A 25,623-nucleotide genomic window follows, 5' to 3' on the forward strand; every position below is an offset into this window, starting at 1 on the left:
GTTCTTTTGAATAATGAGCTGTTTGCATTGGGAACCAGCATGGATCAGATATTGGTTTTTCCAAATTATCGTGCTTGGGATATATTTGCATTGATTCCATGCAAAGTTTAGCTTCTGGAAACTAACAGCAAGCAAGCATCCCCATCACACCACAGCCTTGCAATTTAACCAAGGTAAAGGAGAGTTTGCATAGCCATTTACATCGCTGCTACCATTTACATTCTCTTGTTCCAATAGTACACTCTGCCCTGGTCTTGACTTTCAAAAAGTCCACAATAAAACAGCCTCAAAATGTAAACTCATGTTATCCTAGTACGTTCCCTTTAAGATAGTAGAAGAGCAGGACATTAAGTAGCAAGACAGATAATGGAGCAATGGGAGAGGAGGATCAAATTGCCTCGTATCATGGAGACCATAATCTAAAATGTAAATCAAAATTAATATCAGAGGCAGAACACTCCTGCTCCCGTTCGAACCTCCTGGCTGGGTCTCACAGCCTCTTAACTTGACTGAGCCCAGAGTTGCCGTCTCCTCAGCTTGTAAGCGGCGGACGCCGAGTACACTATCAAGCAGAAAACGAGCGAGAAGAGAAGAGAACAAATGAACTTACTTTGCCCTTCAAATTTCCGTATGATGGTCCCCAAAAATGTGTTTTGTGGTGCCACATGCCCCCTGCGAACAGGCATGTTGACCCCGGTCTTCCGAGGAGCGCTCCCCGCGAGCTCCGGAGTTCTCCCGGGATCTCTCCTCGGCTATAGCCCAGGCCAGCGCGCGAGCCGCTCTTTGTGGCAGAGCATCCTCTTTTGAAACCAGAAATCTCTTCCCATTAGCACCACTTCTAGACACCCGCTTTCCCTACCGGAGTCCAATCCATTCCCCTCACCTTCCGGAGGGGGCCTCGCACCGGACTGCCGCGGGTGAGAGGGTTTGGGGGTGGGGAAAGGGAAGGAGGCGGGGTGAGGGGAGGTGGCGGGGGAGGAAAAGAGGGAGGGAGCAGTGGGGGTGGGGTGGGGAGGGGGGCGGGGAGTCACAAGGGCAATCGATCTGTTTCTCTTCTACCAAACAGTGCCAATTTCCCAGTGCAAATGGGCTTAACCTGCCGGTTGCTCAGAGCTATGAGGATGGCTGAGGGGGGGATGGAAGACTTGTGTGTTTTTTTGCAGGAAGGGGAGAAAGAAAAGGAGGATGGCTTGGGGCGGGGGGGGGGGGGTTGACGTATCTATCCCCGCCCTCTCCCCCTACACACACACACACACACACACACACACACACACACGCTTCCTTTATCCCGAGAGCTTGGGCGCCGCCACAGCTCGGATTACTCAAGCGTGCTTTAGCGGAAGCCAGCCAAGAAATCTCCAAAACTCAGTGACAAACAGCTACTCTGGGAAGGTGATCTCCACAGCCACTAGCCACAGGGCTCCATCCCTGAGCTCCTCACGCTGCAGTGGCTAAAATGCCCTTAGCTGCCAAAAAAAAAAAAAAAAAAGACAGGTGGGAAAACAGTGCCTCAGTGAGGACTATTTCTAAACACTGGTGGCGTTCAAGAGGTTGAAGATTGAGGATGAGCCACTTAAGGGTGCAGGTTTAGCTTCAGGTTGCAGCTCGGATCTCTGGGCTCGGCGGAGGCGGGCGCTGAAGCCGGGGCTGAATTAGCGCTCCCGTCCCTGCCGGGAGCTGAGCCGCGCCTCCCAAAGACTGAAGGCTGCTGGCGCCGCCCCTGAGCATGCCCAGTTTCACTGCTTGAACCTCTGAGGAGTTGCAAGGTTGGGGGGGATTGGGTCTCTAGGTGCTGGAGGCTGGGAGAAAGACGAGAACGCCAAAGACTGTGCCAGCAACTGGTACAAAACAAGAAAATAGTTTGAAACGGGTGACGCTAGGCGCGAAGTGGAAGGAACAAAAGGTGGGTGGGGCTAAGAGTTACCAGCTTTGGTATGACTTCCCATGCCACTCATCCCCTAAACGCACTAGACGTTCCGTTCTGCTCTCTTCACTCACCATTTCTAAGGAATCGTCTCGTTTAGGATGGAGAAGGGTTTAAGGGGCAGAATAGAGTCCTCTTGGTTCTTGCTTCTCAGAACCTACCAATGCGGGAGTCTCGTAATACACATACACTTCTGTTCAAATAGTCCCTGTGGAGCCTTAGGAGATCAAATGTGACAAGCCATGCCAGGAGAGGGTGTTTTCTAAGTTGTTTTTCTAGTTTTTTTTTTTATTCTTTTCCCTTCATTTATGATATCTCCTCCTTTAACCCAATAGTCAGCCCTTCTCCAGGCCCGTTTCTGTAAGCGGAGTTTGCCACCACTACAGCCTAAGAATAAGAAGACCGACAAACCGCTTGTTTCCAGCTGGCAAAGGGTGCAGAGTCTCCTATCAAAACATGTAGTTGCATGATAGAGTTTTGGGAGTTCGTGCAGCCCATTAACCTGCTTTGTCTGTGTCTTGAGTCAGTCGGGTTCATATTTTCTCAGTTACAACTTCAGTTCTGAAGTAAAAAAATGAGGACGGAAGTGAGATGAGGCCGAGAGGGAGGGTTAGAAAGGTGAATCCTGTGGACTGCAGTAAATAACGAGGAAATAAGTGTAATGACTTTTACTTTACATTCCAGAAAGCATAAGCCAGGAAAAAAAATCCAAACAAAAACAAGAACCTAAGCAGTTCTTACTTTTTCATATCAGAGTAATGAAAATGAACCAGAAACGCTAGACATTGCCTGAGAATGTTGAATTTTCTGGTTAATTAGCTTTACTTAAAAAGAAACAATCCATGACAACCCTTAGGCTCTTATGGGAGCTTGAGCTTTTCTGAATCTGTACGATTCCCTCCCTCGGAATCTAAAAAGGCACGATCCTCCAGAGCACGGCTTTATTTTCTCCCCCTTTTCAATATAAGTGGATCCTTTTGTGGTGTTCGCTAGCTGCAGCTGGGCTTGTGAAACGACAGAGTTCCTTTCCCAGGTGGTAAACGTATGGAGCTATCCGTGGTGCTGACTCTGATTCTGCCGTTAGCAACTGCTCCCTGCCTACATCCAGCCACAGACAATAGAATTGCAAACTCGGGCAAGTGGCCCTGATATATTCACACACTCTTCTTGTCTTCACCGTATACCCAGAGAAACAGAGAGTGCTATTTGCATCCCATTTCTAAAACATCTCCCTTTTCTATTTAGCTTCTTAGCTAACTGGAAGCTCAAATGTATTCCTCCCAAAATGCATCAAGGACTCCAGAGAAAAGTGAACAAACTACATATTATGTGGCTTGTAATTAAGGTTTCATGTACGCTATAAAGGCATAATAACACAATAGTAAGTTATGACAAGGTCGTATGGCAAATATATTTTTTTCAAATCACATGTATATTCAGTGAATGAATATTGTTTTAAAGGGAACTAGGCATTTCCAAATGCAGTTTGAAACCCAAAGTTTATCTGCCATATGATGAGATGTACTGACATGCAGAAAATAACAGTGCATAATGTCTCTAGTTATGAGTCTGATACTAACTTTCACAGACTATTGAGTCTGGAAACACTTGAATTCTACTTTAAGGGTGGAAGAGTGGATTCTTCAAGAGGAAAACTAGCTTTTTGCTCCCTGAAGTGTTCTTTCTTTCTCTACAACCTTCAGAGTAGTCTCTGTTTGTTTGCTCTGGGTAACTAAACACATGGCGGTTAAAGTTCTATTGTCTGTGTTCATATGAGCAATCTCTGTGGGCTTCGCATTTTTCCCAACCTCATTTAGCTCTAAGATTAGTTCTATTAAGGATTCAGTGTAAGATCATAGGACATTCTATAACCTATGTATCGTAATTGATTGATCTGAGCACAAGATTAAAGGCATCCTGTTTCTAAATTATCCCAGTAATCGTGTTCATGCATTATACATTGGTACAGTGGAGACAAGTACATGAATCTATATTCAGCCAATAATAGAATCAAACCAGAGGATAGTAATCATGGCAGCTTGCTGGCTGGAAAATTACCCCTCCTTTCATCCCTGCTGTCTACAAAAGTGAACTTTAGATTTTTGGGGGGGTTGAAGCCAGGTTTCATAAGGTTTTAATATTTGGGGATTTTTTTGGAAGTTCAAATATTAAACAAAGCACATAAGTTCAACTGTTGAAATCTGATCAAGTATATAGTCACAACCTGCTTATGGGCAAAGACACAGAATAGATTCAGATATATTCTTAAAATTACTTAATTGTCTCAGTTACTGTAAAATTAAGTAGTTTAGTATTTACAGAATGTTAAAAACCTTTCAACAATGCTTGCACCATAGTAAGTAGTCCGTAAATTTAGTACACACAAAATTCTGCATGAAAGCCCACAGAATTAATAGAGCCCTGCTTAAGAAGCCTACATTAGAAATAATTTAAGTATCATACATTAATGCTTGAATCTGTAAGGAAATAGTAGCAACTATTATGGGCTATTTAAGTGGCATTCTTATTTTGAAAGAGAATGAAAACATTTTAAGCTCAAATAAGCCAGGTAATTTGTTTCACATTTTTAAATAATGTAGAATATAAATCAATGAAATAAATGTGATGGTTTCTCCATTTGACAAAATTAGTTTAATGATCTGATGACCATAATGCAGCACTATAAAGGCTATTTTAATGTGGCCTTCTATGGGAATCCTGGGTATTATTCTAGTAACTGGGTCACTTTTAACCTAAGAAATATCTGACTTTACAGTTCCAAGTTAGGCAAACTTTAGGCTTGTATTATCATATATAGCTCTAGAATATTATAAGAGGCAGAAATTTTGAGGTCATCTGCTAAAACTGCAATATTTCTGTGCAGCATGTAGTTGTGAAAAGGGCAGAAAAAAACTGAGTTCTAACCTGAAATTGCCATTTATAGCAGAAACTAATGAAAATAGTTAAGCTCTCTTGTTCATAGCTTCCTTTCTAAAATCAGTGCAACAATCCTCATCTTTCAGTTTTATGTAAAGAATAACTAGGAAAATGGATACAAAGTGCTTAGCACACACTCTGACAGGTAGTCAACATATAAATGACAGCTGTCCTACAATCTAAGCACTCCATGTTTTTAAAATTAGTAAATTAATAATATTAACATATAGGATTTAGCTAACTTAGATTAAGGTTGTTAATGGTGGTTGCTTGTGGTGTGTGTGTGTTTGGAGCATTAGAAGTAAGAATGGAGTAGGTGAATCATACTCATACTCATTAGTCTGAATGACTTGGACTAATACCAGTGACTATTCCTAATATATTAACATAACCTTTTCTAGTTAGACAGTTGAATATTTCTTCATAAAATTTAGATCCTTTCCTAATAACATTCTTTATATGTTAGTTTTAATCCAGATAATTATTATTCACTTCACCTAAGATACTTTTGCGATAACATACTCCACATTATAGTTTTTATCCAAATGGTTAATATTTGGCTAATCTCATTGATTATACATGAATCTTACTGTAACATGAAGTTACAGTTGTTGGTAAACACTTCTCTAAAAGGTGCCACCTATTCCTGCAGAAAAGAATGTGTTCATATGTGTAGTTAGTACATTGTTAGTACATTCATCAATAGTTGACATAAGAAATTGCTAGTGACCTGATTGGGTTCTTATAATTTATAAAACGTAAGTTTGTTAAAATAAAAAAATTAAATAGATATTCTAAATGAAGATTTGATTGGGTGCGTTGGTAAGGTGGTTTTAGAGGATGAGTTCTTTACTCAGTTTATAAGTAATTTACAACATAGGTCCCAAAATGAGCCAGTTGTTACACATTATAGCTTTTTGCGGACCAAGGTAGTGTATGAAGTTTCTTTTATATTGGTAGACCTTAAAATTGTTTCTTAGTTGGCCAATGTACTCTTATCATTATCCAGATTAATTTTTTGTTGTATTCATTAAGTCTAACTTGATTGGTCTTTACACTTTGTGGAAATACAGATTTTTGTCCTAGAATTATGCTAAATTGCATTGCCTTTTTTCTGAAACAAACTCACTTTAGTTATTTTAAGAAGTGTCTCTATATCTTTGGACAGATTTATTCTACTATAGGAATTCTATAATATTTAAGGAAATGTGTACACTAGGAACCAGATTTTTCTCAAATAATTTGGAAGCTATTATTTGGGCTTCCACATCTGTTCATGGTGGAATAATGGGATCGGGATTTACCTTCTCATTTTTAACAACTATATAATTGGACAAAATATGGAAAACAACAGTTTTCAGACACTGGACAAAAAGAAGTGGAGGAGATTGTTTCCTGAATGAAGAGTAAAAATAAGGTGAGCCCTGTGATTGCCCCAGCTCACCAGCTAAAGAGAATTTCCAGGCCACAGTGCATGGGGTAAAGAATCAAACAGACCTAAATAGAATGCCTTGAGAAGACAAAGTTTAGAGTTTAGGGAAATCAAGAAGGCTTGAATTTACGGAGCAGATTAATGGAGAGAAGGGAGTTGCATTGAAAGAAAGGTCCAGATATCTTCATATGGATCAGCTCAAGTCTTTGTCCTTCACTGCTTTGCAAAAGTATGTGAAGAGATTACCCAAGACCAGAGGACAAAAACTAAGGAAAGGATTTGGCAGAACAATTACCAAAGCTTACACAGGAAGGAGAATGGTTACTATGCCACCGTCTAAGGTGAGAAACCTGCTAACGCATTGAACACTGACTATGCTCTTTAGAAAGTTATTGCATTAAAAGAGGGGTGAAATCAGACCTTAAGCAGAGACTGGTCTACTAAGCTCAGAAGCAAATCTCAAAAGGATTATACTGATATGATAATTATGTCCCAGAACAAACGCCAGCTATACTTGAAGGAATACAACAAAATCCAGCATGCAAGACTCAAAATAACAATATCTAGCCTCCAACCAAATATTATCAGGTGTGCAAAAAAGTGGGCAAAAAATCAATCAACATAAACAACCAGAAAAGACATGGATGATTGAATTAGCAGACAAGGACATTATACAGTTGTTAGAATTATACTACCTATGCCCAAAGAAGTAGAGGAAAACATGAACCTAATGAAGAAAGAAATGGAAATTGTAAAAAATATCCAAATCAAACTGTGGATATGTAAATATAATGCCTAAGATGAAGAAAATACATTGAATGAAATTAAGAGCAATTCATCATTATATATATTTAAAAAAAAAAACAGTGAAATTTAGAATATAGCAAGAGAAACTCTCCAAAATGAAACACAGGGAGAAAAAGACTGATTGAAAAATAGCAGCAAAATTACCTGTGGGACAATATTAAGTGATCTAACATGCATATAATTAGAGTCAGGCAGGGAGGAGAGTCAGGACAAGAAAATGATTTCAAAGTAATGACTACATATTTTCTAAATGTGATAAAAATAATTGAAACCTAGATATACACAAAGTTTAACAAAGCCCAAACAGAAGAAAAATAAAGAAAACCACCCCAAGACACACATTGTAATCAAATTGATGATAAATTGTGATAGAGATTTTAAAAATATTAAAAACAATAAGAAAAAAAGACACACTCCATACAAAGGAGAATTTTCATCAGAATCTATGCTAGTAAATATATAATGCAGCAATACCCATCAAGTATTTAAAAAACAACAAAATAAAACAAAACAAAAAAGGTCTCAACCTAGAATTCATTATCTAGTAAAAACTATCGTTAATAAATTAAGGAAAAGTAGAGACTTTTTTAGACTAGCAGAGCCAAGAGAATTCATTACTAGCAGACCTGTAGGAAGATTAGTGTTAAAAGAATATTTTCCAGAAGGAGAAAAATCATGTCAGAAAGAAAATTGCATTGACACAAAGTAATGAAGATCATAAGAAATGGTAAATCTGTGGGCAAAATAAAAGAATTTCTCTACTATTTTTTAAAACTTTTTAAAAAGATAATTGAGTGTTTAAAGTAAAACCAATAAGTATCAATTGTGAGGTTTATAACAATATGGAAGTAAAGAATATTACAACAACAAAACAAAGGACAAGAAGGGGAATGAAAAGGATACTTTTGCAAATTCATTATGATACTTGTGAGAGAGTATATTATTTGAACTTAAAGTATAATAAGCTAAAGATGTATATTGTAAACCCTGGGGCAACCACTATAAAAAACAGTAAAGATGTATAGCTAGTTGGCCAAGAGTAGAGATAAAATAGAATCATAAAAAATATTTCAAACAAATGCAAAAGGAGAAGAGAAAAAGAAGCAAGAACAGATGGGACTAAAAAAATAGCTATGCAATAGATGTAACACAATTATGCCAATAATTATATGAAATTTAACTAAATTAAACATTCCATTTGAAAAGCAAAGTTTGTCAATCTGAAATCAAGACTACTGCTCTCCACAAAAAATCCACTTTAAATACAAAGATGCAAAAAGGTTTAAAGTTAAAGAATGAAAAAAGATAGAGCAGGCAAACTATTTTAAAAAGCTGAAGTTATATTAATCTCTCACAAAGTGAATTTCAGAAAAAGAATTATTACCAGGGATAGTGAGGGACATTTCATAACAACAGAGACATTAATTCATCAAGAGAATCTAACAGTCTTAGGTGTATATACACCTATAGGAAGTTTTAACATATATAATTAATAACTAATAGAAGTGATATATTTATATAATGGATAGTATTAGGCCATAAAAAGAAAGAAATATTGATATATGCTCAACATCAATGAATACTGAAAGCATTATGGTAAATGCAAGAAGCTAGGCACATAAAGCCGCATATTATGTGATTCCATTTATGTGACTTGCCCAGAACACACAAATCCCTAAAGTCATGAAATAGATGAGCAGTTGCCAGGGGCTAGTGCAAGGAGGAGTGGGGAGTAATCTCTAATGGGTAAAAGGTTTATTTTCGGAGTGATGAAAATGTTCCAAATTAGATTGTGGTGAAAGTTAAACTGTGAATAAACTAATAAAACATACTGAATTGTACAATTTAAAAGCATGAATCTTACAGTATGTGAATTATATCTCATGAAAACTATTATTACAAAATTTGAGGGGCCGGCCCTGTGGCACAGCGGTTAAGTTCGCACATTCCGCTCTGGTGGCCCAGAGTTCCCCGGTTCAGATCTCGGGTGCCAACACGGCACAGCTTGGCAAGCCATGCAGTGGCAGGCGTCCCACGTATAAAGTAGAGGAAGACAGGCATGGATGTTAGCTCAGGGCCAGTCGTCCTCAGCAAAAAGAGGAAGATGGGCAGCAGATGTTAGCTCAGGGCTAATCTTCCTCAAAAGAAAAAAAATCTTAAACAAGCAAAAAAATTTATAAAAGAAAAAGGGGAAATAGGCTAGTCTATCATTTTAGTTAGAAATTTTAACACTCTTCTTTCAATAAAAGATAGACAAAACTTCAGTAAGGATATAGAAGACGAATAAACTTATCAATTAATTTAAGCTATTTGACATTTACTGAACACCACACAAGAGAGTAACAGAAATCACATTTGTTTCAAGTATTCATGGAAGAATCACGAAGATAAACAATCGCCAAGATAAGCTCTAGAAATGTAAAAATATTTAAATCATATAATTTAATTTTAAATTTAATTTTATGTTTAATTTTATATTAATTTAATACAATATAATTTACATTTAAAATAATTATAAGTTCTAAATGGAATTAAATTAGAATGCAAAAATTAAAATATATAAAAAAGCACCCAGTATTTAGAAATTTAAAAATGTACTTCTACATAACTGGGTCAATATGATGGTCAGTTGATGTGTCAAGCTGGCTAGGTTATATATGTAGTTCCCAGTTATACAATAAAACACTAGTTAAGGTGTCATTGTAGAAGTATTTTACAGATGTTATTAAAGCCTATAATCAGTTTGCTTTAAGTAAGGAAGATTATTCTATATAACAAGAGTGGACCTGATTCAATCAGTTAAAGGACTCTAAAAGCAGAACTGAGGTTCCCTAAAGAAGAAGTTCTGCCTGTGGACTGCAGCTTTATATCATGCCCAAGAGTTCCAGCTTGCTCTTCCTGATGGCCTGCCCTACAGATGTAGGAATTGCTTAGCCAGTCATCACAATCATATAAGCCAGTTACTTTTCCTTGCAATAAATCATACATATATATTTTTTCTATAATCTATCTATATCTGGCTATCTATCTATCTATCTATCTATCTATCTATCTACCTGTTTTTCTGTTAGAACCCTGACTGCTACAGTCCAGAAGAAATCACAAGTAAAATTAGAAGATAATTTGAACTGATTGAAAAACAAGAACTGACGTATCAAAATTTGTGAGATGCAAATAAGGCATGCTGAAAGGGAAATTTATAGAATTAAATGCTCATTTTTTTTTAGAAAAAAGAAAGTTACCAAATCAATAATGTAAGCTTCCTCCTTAAGAAACTAAAAAATATATATATAAAAATTGGGGGGCCGGTCTGGCTGTGCAGTGGTTAAGTGCACACTTTCCACTTGAGCAGCCCGGGGTTCGCTGTCGAATCCTGGGTGTTGACATGGCATCGCTTGGCAAGCCATGCTGTGGTACGTGTCCCACATATAAAGTGGAGGAAGATGGGCACGGATGTTAGGTCAGGGCCAGTCTTCCTCAGCAGAAAGATTGGCAGCAGATGTTAGCTCAAGGCTAAGCTTCCTCAAAAAAAAAAAAAAAGAAGAAGAAGAAAAATTGGGCATAAGGAGGAAAATAATAAAGATAAGAGCAGAATTAATAAAATAGAAAACAGAAAACTATAGAGAAAATCAATGAGAACAATAACCAACTCATTAAAAAGATCAATAAAATTGATACACTCTTAGCCAGGAAAAAAAGAAAGAAAACACAAATTACCAATATTAGAAATAAAAGGGGAATCAATGCTTCCAATCACATAGACATTTAAAAAATAATTTTTAAAATTATGAACAACTTTTTGCCTACAAATTTGGCAATTTAAATGAAATACACACAATTTTGAATGATATATATTAAGAAAACCCGCTGAAAAAGAGAGAACTTAAATAGCTCAATAATTATTAAAGAAAAATCAAATTTGTAGTTAAAACTTTCTTAAAAAGAAAATTCCAGTTTCAGATGGCTTCATTGCTGTATTCTATCAAACATCTATGGGAAGAATAACACCAATTCTAAAGAAAATTTTACAGAAAGAAGAGGGAAAATTCTCAAACCATGAGAAGAGCCACCAGATCCTACAGCCAGATAAGAAAATGACAAGAAATCTCAGAGCATTATCCCTCATGAACATAGTCATGAACCTCTCCCGACTCGAATTTTAGAAAACTGAGTTGTTTCTCTCAAGAATTTAAAGTTGATTTGATATTTAAAAATCAATCAATGTAATTTACCATATCAGCATAAAAAGAAAAAAAATGATCTTAGTAGATTTAGAAAGAAATTGACAATATCAAACATCAATTTATCATTAAAAAAAACCTCCCCGATTAAGTTAAGAATATCAGGGAATTTCCTCAACGTGACAAAGGGCATCTATAAAAGCCTCTTTCAAATATACTTAATGGTGACAAACTAAATTATTTTCCCCCTAAGATCAAGAACAGGGAAAGAATTTCTCTCACAATTTATTCAACATTCTGTTGAAGATTATGGCCACTGCAAAAAGGCAAGAAAAATAAATAAAAAGTACACAGATTGAAAAGGAAGAAGTAACACTATCTTTATTCATGGACTAAATGATTGTTTTGGCAGAAAATCCTAAGTAATTCACCAATAAGCCTTAGAACTAATTAGTAATTGGGCTTATCAACCTCACAATATACAAGCAGAAATTTAAAAAAATCAGTTGCGTCTTTATATGCTAGCAATGAATATTTGGAAATTATATTAAAATATAACACAATGTAAAATAGCCTAAAGATTACAGAATCCATATCGGGATACATTTAAAAATTATAAGTAAAAGATACACCAAAAATTACTCTTCATATCTTAAAGAAAACATAAATAAATGGAAAGATATACAATGTTCCTAGATCAAAAGACATAATATTGTTTAAATGCCATTTCCCCTCTGTTGATCTATAGATTGAATACAATCACAATAAAAATCCCATCAGAGTTTTATAGAAATTGACAAGCCAATTCTAAAATTTATATGAAACTCCTCACATCGAAAATAGCGGAAACAATTCTAAAAGTGAAGAACTAAATGGGAACACTTCCAACATCTGATTTCAATACTCACTATAATGCTATGTTAATAAAGACAGTGTGGTAGTGTGTAAAAATAGGCACATAAACAATGGAACTGAAAGGAGAGCTCAGAAATAGACCCAAACATATACAACTAATTGACTTTCAACAAATGGGCCTAGATAATTCAATGGAGAAAGATAGTCTTTTCAATAACTGATGCTAGAACAATTGGAAGCCATATGGAAAGCAAAAACACTTCAACCAGTATGTTATACCACATACATAAATTAACTCAAAATAGATCATAGACCTAAATATAAAAACTAAACCTATAAAATTTCTGGAACAAAACATAGTAAAAAATCCTAGTGATTTTGGCTTAAAGAAAGATGTCTTAAACAGAATGCAAAAGAAACACCCCACATTATAAAAGAAAAAAATGATAAATTGGAATTCAATAAAATTAAAAACATTTGTTCAGTTAAGAAATGCAAAGGCAAGCCAAACATTGTGGAAAATTGTAAGACATATATCCAATAAAGTACCTGTATCCAGAATACATTAAGCCTTCTTAAAAGTCAATAGTAAGAGGACAAAAATCAATAAAAATGGGCAATATATTTGAGCAAACACCATGCTAAATTAGAAGCTATAAGGATGGCAATAAGCACTTGAAAATATGGTCATATAATTAATCATTAGCAAAACAAATCAAAACCAAAAAGCACTACCGGTTCACCCACAATAGAACGGGTAAAATTAAAAAAAATAGGGGCCTGCCCAGAGGCATAGTGATTAAGTTCACATGCTCCGCTTTGGCAGCCTGGGGTTCGCAGGTTTAGATCCTGGGCACAGACCAAAGACCACTCATCAGGCTGTGCTGTGGTGGCATCCCACATAAAATGGGAGATTGGCACAAATGTTAGCTCAGGGCCAATCTTCATCACACACTCACAAAAAAAAAAAAAAAAAACCCTATATATATATATGTATATTTAATGATGCCAAGTGTTGAGGAGGTTGTAGAACAGCTGAAATTCTCATATGCTGCTGGTAGCATTAAAACATGGTACAGCCACTATTGAGATAAGTTTCTTACAAAAGTTATAAAGTGTCTTATAAAGAATTTCATAAAAAATTCAGCATATATTTTATTATATGACCCAACATAAGTCCAAACGAAGTCTTTATGTAAATGTTCATAGCAGCTTTATTCATAATAGCCCCAAACGTCCAACAACTAGTGAATGGATAAAAGAATTGTGATTTGTTCACATAATTGAATACTGTGGAATAAAATGAAATCATCTATACTGATAGCCTCAACAATGTGCATGCATTTCTAACGCATTATGCTAAATGAAAGAAGCCAGTCACGAAAGAATACAAACTCTGTAATTCCATTTAAATAAAATTCCTCTTAGAAAAGGCAAAACTACACTAACAGAAATAGATGAGTGGTCAACAAAGGGCAGTGAATGAAGAGGACTGAATGTAGAAGGGCCAGAGGGAAGTTTGGGGGTGATTGAAGTGTTTTATGTCAGGATTGTGGTGGTTATATTTATCCACTTGTGGAAGTAAAAATGAAAATAAGAGCCATTCAAGCTTTACAACTCATAAAATATTACCTACTAAATAAAAGATTATATTTTTACCATAACTAATACAGTATATATAGACCCAATTATTTACTGAATGAATGAGTAGTCTGAGGATGATTATGTAACAAATTTAGTAAAAAATTCACAGTGTATATTTGATATATTGGCATTAATAATGAGTCATTCATTCATCTGCTGAGAAGAAAACAGTAAATTATCATTGAGAGGAGATAACATGTATCATAGTTATAGACTATTAATTAACCATTAAATCAACAGATATTCTCTTCATTAAAAAAAGCACAGATCTTATTATTGCCATCTGGAAGTTATTATAAAGTGGTTTATTTAGTTTAATTTCCTGCATTTTATTCCTTGGATCCCAAATTTAAAATTTTAGACTTTTTTCACTTCATTTCTGGATCATCAAAGTATTCTCCTAAAAAGTTCCCCTGTTTTCAGACTATCCTAACTCTAACCATCCTACTGATCTATATCACATCCATATTCTTTGAAACATCAACTTTTTATTGTGCACATATTAGAAAGTTTTCATGGTCTCTGATTACTTCTTGAATAGAAATAAGTTCTATTTATTATGTAAAGCTCTTCCATAGTTGTACCTTTCATCTATCCACCCTCATCTCCCACCACAGCCCTGTAGATTCGCTGTGATTTCTAGTCCAATGCCAAGCATTCTCCTTGTTATTAGTGTTTTATACTTCTTCTACCTCCACCTAACTTCTCCACACCTTGCTCAAGTTCCACCATTTTTTAATTCCCTGACTACTCTAATCATTGTTTTACTCTCCTATTCTGAAGCCCAGGATGTATTTACTCTTTGCCACCCATCAGGGCACTTTCTTTGCATCATTATGTAATACTTTGAAACTCATTTAATTTTTGTAACTTATGAGCTAAGTACTCTTATTTTTGTATTTTACGGTTGAGAAAACTAAAGTTCAAAGAGGTTAAGAAACTTCATCAAGGATCACATAGCTAGCAAGGAGCAGAGCTACAATAATGTCCATGAAGGCATGGATCTTGTTTTATAATAAATTGATAACTTCTGCAATTCCTGGTACATCATTAGCCTTAAATAAGCACTCAGTCAATATATTTCGAGTTCACTGAATAAGGGTATTACATTTGTCTTTATTTTGAGGGAGGAACTCCAGTCTGTGGCTCACTGGCCTTACGCCATATTTGAGTACTGTTGGCAAAACGATGGGGCTGCCCTACAAAACGCTATTTGTGAGAGGGATTGAAGGGCCTTTCGGAAAAACGTTAAACTGAAGTGAAAAAGCATAAAAAGTTGATTTCATAATAAAAACCAACATCAAGGGAATGCATAGATGTTTCTGGCTACTATATGAAGGGCAGGGACCAGGATCTTATAATAACGCAATTTTTAGAACTTTTTTCAATCTTAGTCTCTTACTGACAGTAGTGGCATGTTTTCCTAGTTCTTAGAAGATTTGTGTCAGAATCCAGAAATTTTATTTTATTTTATAAATTTATTTTTTGTAAGGAAGATTGGCCCCGAGCTAACATCTGTTGCCATTCTTCCTCTGTTTTTGCTTGAGGAAGACTGTTGCTGAGCTAACATCTATGCCAATCTTCCTCTATTTTGTATGTGGGATGCTGTCTCAGCATGGCTTGATAAGTGGTGTGTAGGTCCGCACCCGGGATCTGAACCTGTGAACCCTGGGCCATAGAAGCAGAGTGTGTGAAGTTAATCATTACGCCACCAGGCTGGCCCCCAGAAATTTTACAATCAACTTTTTTGATGCAAAATTGATGTAAAATAACATGTACCTCTTTTAAGGGTATGGTTCAAACAGTTGTTTAAAATAGTTTTATTTTGAGATCATTGTACATGCAGATTCACACGCTGTTGTAGAAACAAAATATGATGATCCCATACACCTTCATCCGGTTGCTCCCCGTGGTATCACGTTACATAATTACAGCACAATGTATGATCTGTAGAGAGTGCAGTAAAGGGGCCAGGTATCTCTTGGCATGTTAGGGGTCCCCAAGAGAACACTCAGGCTCCATGATTCACCAGAAGGACTCATAGGATTCATAAAGTTGTTACACTTATAGTTTATTACAGTAAAAGGATACAGATTAAATTCAGAAAAGGGAAAAGGCACAGGGAGGAAGTCCAAGAGAACCAGGTGCAAACTTCCAGATGTCTCTCCCAGTGGAGCCATATGGAGACAAGCTTAGTTTTCCCAGAAACAACATGTGACCACATGTGAAGTGTTGCCAACAAAGTGAGTTCACTCAGGGCTTGATGTCCAAGGTTTTTATTGAAGATCAGTCACAAAGGCATGCAGTGTTCGTGTGACTGACCTCACTCACCTACTCAGCTCCAGCCCCACCAGAGCCAGATGTCAAACTGATACAGCATAGCCTGAGGCCTCAGGCAAACAAAAGCACTCTTATCAGGCAGGATATTCCAAGGCCTCATAGGTCAATTCCCCAGAGTCCAATGAAAGGAAAGTCCTGAAGACAGGCCCTTCTTGGGGATGTGTGGGGTTTGAGAAACCCTAGTAGATGGCCTCTGGTGCTTCAGTAATCCAATATCTCTTCAGAACGAACTTTCTTATCACAATATGATGGGCTATTGAAAGAAAGAACTGAGATCTGCAGAGAAAGTAATTCTTAATAGTTGTGATAACATCCAACAGAGAGTATCATAGTTGGGGGGCACTTATTGGCTGTGTTAGATATATGTAAGTGGTTTCTGAAAGTAGGGATAGAGGGTAGAAATGGAACACTGTGCACAAGCCTCATTTTTTCAATCCATACCTCTTTCTTCATAGTCATCTATATGACTTTACTAATAAGTTTTAAATTTATCCTTCCTCCTTGTAGACACACATTCAGTTCCTTGGAGATCATGTGCTATTTATCTCAGGATTCCTAATATCGGGCATGCCATCTGGCACATAGTAAGTATTCAATAAATGTTTGTTATAAGAGAGCAGAAAGGAAAGCATCCAGGATAAGTTTATGAATGGATGGATGGAAGGGGGGCAGAATGCATGAAAGGAAGGAAGGGAAGCAAGCAGGATGGATTGTTGGAATGGAGTCAGGACAGATAAGAAAGAAAGAGGAAAGATAGGAGGAAATGGAGATAGGAAGGAGAGAAGATGAAAAAGTGGCAGAAAGGAAGAAAGAGAAGGAAAAGGAAAGGGATGGAGGAAGAGAGGTGGGGAAGACTACAAGGAGAGAGAGAGAAGGAGAAAGGGAAAGTGAAGAAAGGGTGAAAGGAAAGAAAGAGGGGTGGAAAGAAAGTGGAAGGAAGAAATAAAGTTAACCACGTGCCCATCATAACCTTTCTGGAAGTTGGTCATCCTTACTACTACACGATCCAAAACCACTTAAGAGAGCAGCACCAAAAATTTACACCATCCCACCCCACATGAGTTGAAAGAGCTATCTTATTTCCAAGTATCGGTAAGATTGTATTTCTAAATAAACATAGATATGTTTCATTCAAGTTGATATACAATTATATCTTACACTTGGTGCTATAAAGCTGTCTGCAAACAATTTACTACGAACTGACATCTATTTTAATGACATTATAAAGAAGAATAGCATGTGCATAAGTAAAGCAAAACACTTATTGGCAATATAAAATCAATTCTACCTTGAAACTGTTAAGTGAAGATATATACATGTTTGCAATGAAAGGGTTGTGCTTGACTACAAATCAAAGATAACCATAGTTGCAAGTGGTTGTTACTACGACGGTAAAATCCAGGGCTTATACATACAACTGAATGTGCGTTAATGTTTGTTTTCAGTGCCCTCTCCTCTTCAGCCTTCTGTGCACCAACTTGGAAGAGAACCTCCTGCCCGTGGAGTGAGACAAGAAAGAGAACAAGAACTGTCATGTCTCTCTCAGCTTAGTTTTACAGCTAAGGAAATGGAGATAGAGAGGAGATTTGCTTTAGGTCTCAAAATGAGTTCAGCTCAGTTCATTTTCCAGCCTTGTAACTAATATGCGAGTCTCTTGCCCTTACTAACTGCTAAAACAGACTCCTTCTTCCAAATCTGTTAAATTTCTAAATTTGATAGCTAATTTGAATGTTTCTTTTTAACCAACACTGCATCTCTAAACCATACTGCACATTCAAGCACATTTTAGTCATGTTTTACAGTACTTTGGATCTTGAAATTCTTTGAGATGCCTTTATCCAGTGTGGACGTATTTAATCTTTTCAAAGACAAATTTCCATTTCTCCTTCTCTAATTTTTCCTGACTGAGTAATCTGTCTCTGCTTGGACAAAATATAATTACGAAACTATGTCACACTAATATTTTATTTCAAGCCTTCTGCATTAAATTCTTTTGCTGAATACTGTTAATATATTTCATACAGGGAGTTAATCTAAATAACAAAACTGTGATTCCATTGAATTAGTCATTAGCATTGTTAGCCCTGGATAGAATTAAGCATTGGAAATAATTCTCATCTACTACATACATTCTTCCTACTGTATTTTTAAAGATTTAATTTCTTACCATTTTTTATCTGAATTATTATTTCATAGCATAATGCCACATAGCAGCAAATAATACTGGATCATTCTCCCTGGCAGGTCATTTTTCACTGTCATTTCTCATTATGCTGTCAACCATAATCTAAAGAATGAATTCAGGTCAAGAAATTCCTCTTTCAATTCTTTTTACTCTTGTTTCATGATATTTTGTCATATACCATTATGGGCCAAAATAGGGTTTCTTCTACCTTATCCTGGCAGACACTACATTATGAAGAATGCTAAAAATAAAAGTAGGAGAAAAAAGACATTATGCAGATGGGAGTTCTTTGCTCTAAATGATTGTTTAAATAGTTCATGAAAGAAACCACCTTGGGCATTATTTTGTTCATGTGTAGCATATTCTATGTAGAATAAGTTTCCATAATAATCATTTAGGATTGTTCTAGAATCCTTCACCTTTACAAAGACTTTCTAACATTGGTGTCAGTATTAAGTAATGTAACACTGGCATTCTCCTGGGAAAGTTCGCATCATCTCATCGGTTTTGGCATTGCAACAAGATTACTAAGTGATGGGGGAGGGAATTCTATGCACGATGTGATTGAAAGTGTATCTGTTAAAATAGCACCTGGCTACAAGCAACAAAAAACTCTATACTAATGTGCTTGACTCAGATAGAAGTCTATTAGCCTTATGCCATAAAAAGTCCTTGTTAGGAAACTCCTAGGCAAGACAGCTCAAGCATATACCATTAGAGGCATGGAGTTATCCCATCTTATGCTTTACTATTTTTCTCATGTTTATTTCTTCATGGTTGCAAAATAGCCTCTAACCAGTATTCCAGGCAAGATGATTTCAGGCAAAAAAAGAAGAAAAAAAAGGTAGAAAAGGATGTACCAGCTGAATCTACCCTCCCTTCTTATTTAAATTTTAAAAAGCCTTCATAGTCTCAGAAATCCCGCTTACCACACTATCCCTTATGACTCCTTGAGCAGAGCTATGTGGCATCATAGCCACCTTCGAATGAAAGGTGACTAGAAAGATTCTTTAACAAGTTGGGTTTGAGATCTGAAATTTCGAATGTTCCGCAAATCCTGTTACCTCCAGGCTCAAATCATGTTAACAGACACACAAGCACACACACACAGAACTACCTCTGACCTAGATTATGATTTCCAAACAATTTCACCTCCTTTCATTCCATCTGTTATTCTGGAGTAGTGTAATGATTTCCTACCATTCTCACCAAAACCCAAAGTCAAAAGTTAATTAGCCAAGGGTCAACCACATGGTGACTCAAATGATATGACCAATATTTTTGCTGCTTTGTCAATCATGCTATGAACTGAACAAGATTGCGTATAGTCCATGATTTGCTAATCAGAAAACACAACTGTAACTTGGGAAATGGAGTATGTAATATATCTGCTGGCGCAAATGTTTTGACTATCTATAATTGTACATAAACCTCTTTGGTTGTTAAGCTGTGTAGCTCTAAGAACCGTTACTTTTGTGGTGAGTAAAAATTCAATTAAAGCTATGAAACCTATCTGCAAGTTCCTACAGTGAGCTGTTGGGAGAGACTAAATGGGCAGCCTGTCACTATAATTTTAGTGAATTTAAGGTATAACTTTTACAAAGTTATGTGTTCTAACAAATAGTTTTTCTGACTCCACCTCTTTGTTTTTATATTTTATTTAGTAGAGTCATAACTCTCAACCAACTCTTAACTACAGTACTTGAGAAAGAATAGTTCATAAATGTGCAACAATTATTCATGGGAGACATTCTTGTACTCAGGACAATCGATGGGCAGCAGTATATTTCAAAATATAAATAAAATTTTAAGCAATTTATTATTTATATTTTCTCAAGTGTTTCAAAAAGGCTACGTTAAAATTAGAGGACTGGTTTTAAAATACACACTACGTGTGTGTACGTATCTTAACATCTTTACAGTTTACAAAATAGACATCTAAATGAAAGGAGAAGCAAATACACTGATCACTTAGCTTAATGAAGTTCCTATGGATTGAGCATCAAAGTTAGCTTTATGCACTGGGGCATTCCAGGGGAAAAGACAAATGTGACCTGTTACATAATTTTTATTGTTTTTAGATAATTTAATATTTCAAGATAAACCAATATTAATTGAGTCTAAATTCTAAAATTAATATATCATCTTGTTATTTTTCACAGAAACACATACAAATGATTATATAAACATGAAATAAGGAGAGGGAAATTCTCATCTGAAGATGGAGAAATAAGTCCTTAAAGGACTGATAGAATTTTTGATGAGTAGAAAGAAGAAAAGGCTTTAAAATTGATTGAATAGTTAACATTTCATATTTCATCAGATTCTTTATCTGTTACATTTGATTGTTTAAAACTATTGATCTTGTAACCTATGATCTACTTTTAAGAAGAAGCAACTGAACATAATTATTCTGGCTGCAAGTATTACAAATGTCTCCAGACACAATGGGAAGAAAGTGGTCTTGGAAATTTTCCTTATAGTATCTTCCTAATGGACAAAACCAAACAGATTTATTTGTCCAAGAAAAAAACTTGGATGACTAAAGGCCTCCATACTTTCTAATACTTACTTTTCTGTTGTGCCATTTTCTCTTTCTGAAATGTTACCTTCTCACATCTTAGACAAACACAAACAAAAACAATACCTCATTCTGCAGGAATCAGCTCAAATGTTTATTTCCCCTGAAGCATTTCTTGTTTATGTACAGTTAGTATCTTCTTAAATTCCAGTATATGAGGACCTCAGAATTGCATTTTGCTTAGAGTTACGTTCTCTTTCACCCCACATTTCCTCTAGAACTGGGTTAGAAACTTCTTAAAAACATTTTCTATACTCTATGTATCTTTTTCTTCCCACAGTACCTAACCTAGTGCTTTTTATGTAGTTGGTGTACAATAATAATAATTAGGCTGGCTATCTGAAAATAATTTATAATGAATACCTGTGCCTAAGATCCTGTCCGTCAAGATTTATTCTAAGTCCTCTAAGTGTCTTTTTATTCTGAATGTTGAACATTTTGATTAATAAATATCTACTGACCTTCAATATCTTGATAAAGAGGGTTTTGGGAAAATTACAGGGAAATGGGGAGTTAATCAGTCCTGACAAAGGAGCTAACAGATATTCATAAGAGCACCAAAAATTAATGCCTTGAAGTGGTGACTAAATTAATGCAATTCTCATGTTTAACATTTGAAAAACTTTACACCTCCCAATGGAGCCATTGGTCTATCATGGACCAACCTAAAAAGACTATGTAAGCATTAAAATTGAGGGATTTAATACCTAATTTTTACAGAAAAAAGATCTTCATCAAAGAGGTAATTCATAGGGCTGCACTAAGCTGGAGTTTGTCTGGAATTTAGCTGAAAGCTGGAGGACTCTGCGTCTGTGGAATTTATTTGTATCAACGTGCACCCACATCATTTGAGTTCTAATGTTGAGGGCTCTAATCTACAGATCAAATCTGTACATGTTCACCTAGTATTAAGCAAACACAATACTTATGCAAACAATTCATGACATTTTTAATCAAACAATTTGCTAGAATTTTTCAGTACTAAATTTTAAAAAAATTTCTACATATAACTTTTAAATTCATCTATTACCTATTGTCTCATAAGTGACCTTTGGTAATTCAATAAACTATTTAGATGATAGTTTTGGTTATGAGATTTGAAATCGATTTGAGTGAATCTTTAGCATATAGCAAAGCATCTTACAGCTCTGTCATATACCCTTGGCATAAGATGTGCAATCTCCATGAAACAGAAGTTTTATTTTTTTTGTTGTGTTTACTATATCCTCAGGACTTGAAGAAGAGTGACTATCACACGGTAAGTATTTAATAAACGTTTATTTAATTAATACAATCATATAGATTCTTTTTCTTATATTCAACTAAATATATATAACAACTATTTATAAAGTGTATATTTAGGTAGTATTCCTATAGTCCTGCCAGGACCTCTGAATGCTTTGAATGATGCTAAAGCTCTTATTCTGTTCGCCTCTACTAATCCATTCTCCAATATTTTCCACCCTGTTCTTTGCCCCAGGAGGCTGAACCACATAGACCATATTAACAGGACTCTCTTGCCTTATGATTTTCATTAGGTTTGTCAATGACAACACCAACCAGAGTGAGACCAAGGTATTTATTCCCTTGCAAAGTCCCTCGCAAGGCTATCTGTCTCCCTTAGCCAATGGTCACTGCTCTTCTCAAAGCAATTGATTATATGTTACTGTCTCTCCCTCTGGGTTCTGGTATCTACTCCTTCCCTCTTATGCCTTCTTGCTTAAGGATGGTAAAAACTTACTGGTACTATTCTCAGTTTACTCCATAATCTCTTATGTCTTGCCAGTACCCAAATCTTTGTAAATAGTCCTTTTGTAAATAAACCTTACTCAAATTATCCTACCTTGTGTGTGCCATAGTCATCTCTTACTGGTTGGGATTCCAACTGATATAGCTTGAAACTTATGTGGGAAGACAAGCTTAGCATATATTAATCAACAGTATATAATATAAAAATATCTGAATGTATTATATTATGTGATATAGACTATTAATACTAGAAAAAATTGAGAAAGAAATGTTTGATAAGGAATAAAGTGACCAAGAAAGGCTGTTTTGGAGGAGGAAAGACTTGAATTATGTTTGAAAAGTGGGTAAAATTTGGATGGGGGAAACTGTCCAAGCCCCCGGCAAAAGGACCAACCGGAGCAAAGGTATAGGATGGGATTTAAGGATACAATTGTTATTCACAGGACAATGAGGAGACTCACTGGGCTAAAATCAAAGTGTTGGCAGGGCTGATTTCCTTCTCAAAACTTTAAAGAATCCATTTCTTTGTCTTTTCCAGCTTCTAGAGGCCACTTGCATTCCCTGGCTCATGTTCCCATTCCTCTGTCTTCACAGCCATCACGGTCAGGCAGATTCCTTCTCATCCTGCCATCTCTCTGGTTGTCTCTCTTCTGCCAACCTCTTCCACATTTGAGAATCCCTGTGTTGACACTGGGCCCACCTCAATAATTCAGGATAATCTCCCATCTCAAATTTAGCTCAGTGGCAACCTTAATTCCATTTACAGCCTTAATTCCCATTTGCTGTGTGTACTAATTTTTAGGACTGCCATAACTAATTTCCACAAACTGGCGACTTAAAAGTACAGAAATTTATTTTCTCATGGTTTAGGAGTCCAAAAGTCCAAAATCAAGGTGTTTCAGGGTAAAGTCCTTCTGGAGGCTCTGAGGAAGAAATCAGTCTATATTTTTCTTATAGTTTCTGGTGGTTGCTGGCAGTCCTTCATATTCTTTGGCTTGTAGATGCATTACTCAATCTCTGCCTTCATCTTTACATCACTTTCTTCTCTGTACCACTGTGTGTATTTTTCTGTCTCTTACAAGGATGCTTTCACTAAATTGAGGGCCCGTCCTAAGCCAATATTATCTCATCTTGGTTCTTGTCTTAATTACAGATGCAAAGATTTTATTTCCATATAAGGTCACATTTTTGAGGTTCTGGGTGGACATGAATTTTTTAAGAGACACTCTGTGGCCAGTTACCACATAACCTAACATATTCACAGTTTCTGAGGATTAAGATCTGGCTATCTCTGGGAATCCATTATTCTTCCTACCACACTCATCATCTCTCTCCTGTTAGAGACCGTAGATGAGAGCCAAGGGAGAGGTTCTGGTGCAACAGTGTTATATGGCATGAGGTCTAGTACCTGGCCATGCATGTTATGTGTACTCTCTGCCCCTCTTCTGTCTGATTCAAAATTAACCACTTTCATCTTATGATGGATTGCTGCTGGGTCCACCTGATGTTATGACTTGATGGGTCTGGTAGAACTCATCTCAAGATGGGCTGCACAGTCGCTTGATGGCTCCTAGTCAGACAAACCATTTCTATCAAGAGCAGTACCACACCATGGGCTGTTTTTCAGTTGATGTATACTTTCTGATTTCTCCAGAACCCCAGGAGTATGAGTTGTAATACTTCTACTGGAGCTTGCCATAAACTCTACACAACATCTTTTCTCATCACAGGTACCTCTCCTATCAGAGGATCTACTGGGTCATATATCCAAAGTGGCAGAAGTTCACGTGCTGTATCCTAGCCTCCAATGTATTTGTCTCTTTTTATTCATTTGATCCGATTAATTGATGTCATTAATATGGTGGACCAAAAGTCATGTGGAATGTGCAAGTGGTTCAGGTCCCTTTGGACTATATTATGGCAGAGATTGAGGAAATTAACATAGCCCTTGTGCAAGATAGTAAATATATACTTTATCCATCCCATGTGAATATGAACTATTTCTGGTTCCCCTTCCCCATAAACCTGAAAAAGAATACATTTGCTAGATCGTTGACTCTATACTTGAGACTGTATTAATCTATTCTAGCTAAGATACTACATACAGCTTCACAGTTGTAAATAGGCTATTAATTGGTTAAGTTTGAGGCAATCTATTGTATTATCCTGGCTCTGTTTGATTTGTTGAGGGGTCATATTGGAAAATTTAATGGGTATATGATGGGAATATTACCCTTATATCCTTTATATCTTTAAAGGTGACACTAATCTCTGTAATTCTCTCTAGGATGGATATTGTTTCTGCTCATTATTTTCACAGAGCAGAGTGTTGGTAGTCCCAGCAGTTGCCACTTTGAATTCCCCCCTTATAATAGCTCTTACTCCACAGGCCAAGGAAACAGCATTATGGTTCTGTCAATCACCAAGTGATGTGCCTTATAATTATTTACTCAGGAACTTAGGAATGATCACTAGTTCGTCTGTGGACCTAGCTGACTCACTGTAAGCTGGATCTGGGTCAAGACACTATTTATTACCTGCCCCGACATAAACCTCTACCTAATCAGCAGGCCATGAGGATGCTTCAGGTCCCTGGGTATGTGTACTAATTATTTGGGCTTGCCTCTTTTTACAGTGGATGGTAACCTGAGTATATTTATACATGTTGATTTGAGAAGGGCTCAGGGAATCATCACTGTATATACTTGCCATGGTGTTACTGCTCCTACCTCGTGAGGACCCCACTTTTTCTCCAGTTGATAGATTTGGGGTCTAAGAACTAGCTGAGGTACAGAAACTGGGTAAGGAGTTGTGACTTCTTATTTGTAGGTGGTAGAGCTGCTCTCACTCCTGGACATTCATCCTTGTATAAATTGAGCTGTATTCTTTTTAGCTGACCATCTATTAATCTTCTCCAGAGCTCTCTGCATGTCAGGCTCCTTAACTGTCACACTCACTTCTATTGGATGCTCGAAAAGACATGTACAA

The 25,623-nt window shown here is 36.4% G+C and overlaps 1 protein-coding gene and 1 long non-coding RNA gene across 13 annotated transcripts in view; one reads left to right on the forward strand and one right to left on the reverse strand.

The window, feature by feature from the left end:
* The window catches only part of KCNH7 (potassium voltage-gated channel subfamily H member 7), a 472,129-nt gene extending 471,216 nt beyond the window's left edge, over positions 1-913 (reverse strand). For 10 of the 12 annotated variants that reach the window (XR_011528782.1, XR_011528780.1, XR_011528779.1 and 7 more), the window contains exon 1: positions 611-910. Coding sequence is in view for 8 of the 12 variants with exons in the window: in XM_070581422.1 (XP_070437523.1) it covers positions 611-686 (76 nt within the window). In the remaining 4 variants the exon portion in view is untranslated. Of the gene's footprint in view, positions 1-610 lie in introns of all 12 variants that reach the window. The other 2 variants (XR_011528781.1, XM_070581419.1) reach the window with 1 other exon arrangement.
* LOC139076802 (uncharacterized) lies at positions 790-20,124 on the forward strand. Its single transcript, XR_011528784.1, has 3 exons — positions 790-917; positions 16,628-16,704; positions 17,566-20,124. It is a non-coding gene; the product is annotated as an uncharacterized lncRNA (long non-coding RNA).
* Positions 20,125-25,623: the final 5,499 nt, after the last annotated feature.

The sequence above is a fragment of the Equus przewalskii genome, chromosome 17, assembly GCF_037783145.1.
Source record: "Equus przewalskii isolate Varuska chromosome 17, EquPr2, whole genome shotgun sequence".
In the NCBI taxonomy this organism is placed as follows: Eukaryota; Metazoa; Chordata; class Mammalia; order Perissodactyla; family Equidae; genus Equus; species Equus przewalskii.